Source organism: Haplochromis burtoni, unplaced genomic scaffold (genome assembly GCF_018398535.1).
Source record: "Haplochromis burtoni strain Fernald_Lab_line unplaced genomic scaffold, NCSU_Asbu1 Contig_423, whole genome shotgun sequence".
Taxonomy (NCBI): Eukaryota; Metazoa; Chordata; class Actinopteri; order Cichliformes; family Cichlidae; genus Haplochromis; species Haplochromis burtoni.
This window is the reverse complement of record NW_024582784.1, coordinates 136,164-139,234: the sequence shown is the minus strand read 5'-3', so window position 1 is coordinate 139,234 and position 3,071 is coordinate 136,164. Positions and strand designations below refer to the sequence as shown.

Sequence of the window (3,071 nt, the reverse complement as noted above, 5' to 3'; positions counted from 1 at the left end):
AACCTGTAAAAAAAACAATGCAAAAAGTGCAAAAAACTGCACTAATGTGCACCATAATTAATCTGATGACCAAAAGCCTGAAAACAGTCTGAAGATTGAGGCAGGAGTCGTCAAATTCATGAAGAATCTGTTGTCAAGAAGGAGTATTGAGTAAATGCAGTTGCATCTTTCATCCACAAGGTGTCAGAGAAGCACTGTGGAAGGAGCCCAGCGGGCTCCTACTTTAGTGATGTCAGGGAGGTTGTACCCGTTCCTTCCCAGATTTTTTTCAGAGTTGTAAGGCATATCATTTTATCAGTTGAGTCCCTCTGAATCATGTTATGTATTTATTTTTTCCATTTTGTACTTTTTTTTGAAGAAAATAGCATTTTTATGACTGGCAACAATTGTTGCCAGTAGTCACACAGCTTGTCACTAAGGCAAATGTCACCTAATAATAATAATAGAGAAGTAATAATAATAATATAATAAGAACAAAATAATAATATAGTCATAATAAATAATAACAAAAAGGTGGAGCCTCAGGTTCCCCCTGTATAAAATTCAAAACATCAAACAATTTGAACTGATTTCTTTATTCTCAATTTTTTTATACTCAAAAACTCAACAAACATTTTTTTCTTAGAACCTCTAAAAACATAAAAACATAAAAACATATATAACATATTTCTTCCCATACATTCCATCATCTTTCATGCATGTTCTACGCATCGTGCCACAGCTGCCATAGCCTCTCAGGGTCATCTCATCCACCAGGGACAGGGTTGTGAAGAGGTTGTCGTGGTAAAACTTGACTCCAGGTGGCACTTCAGCTTTCTCTGCCAGGCCAAGAACCACACTTGGACCCTGACCAAGTCCAGTTTCCACCAGATGTGTGTGGCTTCCTACATATGGCTCCATCTGATGGACAAACCCGGAGGAGGATGCTAAGCTCCATATTTTATACCCAAAACGAATAGGCTTCCCTCTAATAAACTGTTTGCACCCATGCCTTCCAAAATACTCAATCATCATCTCATCTACTGCCACATGTTCTGCTATCGGGATTGCGTTGTTGATGTCATTTAGATGCTTAAAAAGGGGACGCACCTTGAAGAACGGGTCAGCTGTGATCTTCATGTTGTCTACTAAATGAACAGAAGACATAATTTCATCAAACCTGTTCCTCCGCATGGCATCTTTTACAGCATTGTTGCTGACATCACAATCGTCTGACCAGAGAAGACGCCGCCTTGGGACTGTGTTGTATCCACTGATCAACAGAATACCGTAGAATGTAAGAAGTTCATCCTCAGTCAGGTTGAGCGTTTTCCCTTTTTGTTCAGCGTAGAGATTGGACATTTCCAGTGTGACATCTCTGAGGGACTTGGGATAAAATGTGAGGAAGATATCCACTGGATCATCTGATGTGAAGCCAGGATCATGTTCTTTGGGGACATAGCGAGGGATCTGATATTTTTTGTTGGCTTGTGCTGGTGCTTTGGCCGCAATTTTGATTTTTTTGAATTTCCTGTCTTGGTTCTTAGTTTTGTGGAGCATGGGCCCAACAATCTGACTGGTCACCTTTTCATTTGTGCCACTGACCTTTCTAGTCTCTGTCTGACTCACTGAGGATGAGCACCCAGGATCATCATCGGGGGGATTTGGCAGCTGCATGTCCGAATTAGGTAGAAAGCCTTCACCTTTGAGTACTCTTGATGGGAGGCGGTTATGGTCACCAGTGGCCTCATCATCAGATTGGTCACTGTCACAGTCTGTGTCATGTGCGTGCATTTCTGACTCAGGCACAACTGTGATGTCCGCCACAGTTTCAGAGTCCTGCAGCATGGCCAGGATCTCTGCTACGGTGTACCTAAGGAAAGGACAACATACATGTTAGCTAGCAAGCGAATTTTAGCTAGCAAGAAAATGATGTATGGTAATGTATAAAAATCCTATACACAGAGGCCTTGAATACCTGTGAATTTATTTAGCTAGGAATTATTCTAAAAGGACTAAAATGAGCCATTGTACATCATTCTACAATTTTAAATAAGTAAATTAGGAGCAATCCTGCAGACAGTGTTTTCCTTTAGTTAGCGACATGCTATGTGCCCACTGGCAACTTTTGTTGCCACTCACAGAAATAAGCCCATGAACAAAAAAATATTTATCCTAGGTACAATTTTTTTGGGGAGGGTTACTCTAGAGACTTGAATGATTAAATAATTATAAATATGTTTGGGGGGAAAGTCATAAGAAATTTATGAAAATTACCTCTTTCCAGGATGATTTGCATCCGCCATGTCTTCAGCCAGAAAGAGCAGGAAGCAGATGATGTCATGTGATAGGAAGCACTTGGAAACGATTTTTTAAAAATCAAAACCTTTGTCTAAGTTGTCTACTAGCATATAAGTGGAAAAAGTTGCATTAGTACCTTTGAGATTTTTTATTGTGAGTCGAAAATGACAGTGATAAACGTTGGCAACAATTGTTGCCAGTGGGGCAAAAGGGGTTTTAAAGGCCCTTTAAGCTTTTGTATTTCCCAAAGAAGGACATGGTGGTGAGAATGGCTGCTAGCTTTGGCAAGGAGATGCTTTTGAAAGCACAGAGGCCATGTCAGATTATGATAGAGTAACAGAACCACCAGATAGCGGAGAAACTGTGGATATGATTATGTATCATATATGGTTATTTAGAAGTTTGCTCATTGTTCTATTCGCTGATCTGAAGCTACTGCAGGGCTTTAAAAAACTACATCCCACTTGTGATCAAACCGATCTGAAGTCAAATACAAACTACCAGAGTGATGCTATGTCTAGCCAGATGACCCAGATTCCCCAGAAGCCCCCCAGCATTGGACCTCAGTATCTGCTTCATGATCTGCAAACCAGCTGCTTTACAAAGGGGGTGTGAGACAAAACGGCCTGAAGGGAAAGTGCTGCATATGTGAACGTTCTGTGGTGCCCTGCTGATCTCTCAGCTGTGACACATTAACCACACATATAAGCGTTCAAAAAGGTGACTGACCGCCCACCAAGAAACCCTTACTGTAATAAATTGTATGAAAAACGGATTTTAGAACAGAAATG

The 3,071-nt window shown here is 40.7% G+C and overlaps 1 protein-coding gene across 1 annotated transcript; it reads right to left on the bottom strand.

Annotated features, from left to right (window-relative positions):
* Positions 1-237: 237 nt before the first annotated feature.
* Positions 238-2,514, bottom strand: LOC121812054 (piggyBac transposable element-derived protein 3-like). The gene is made up of 2 exons (XM_042213156.1): positions 2,257-2,514; positions 238-1,852 (listed from the first exon to the last, which is right to left on the bottom strand). The coding sequence occupies exons 1-2, from the start codon at positions 2,283-2,285 to the stop codon at positions 631-633; spliced, it is 1,251 nt and encodes a 416-aa protein (XP_042069090.1). The 5' UTR covers positions 2,286-2,514; the 3' UTR covers positions 238-630.
* Between the last annotated feature and the right edge of the window lie 557 nt (positions 2,515-3,071).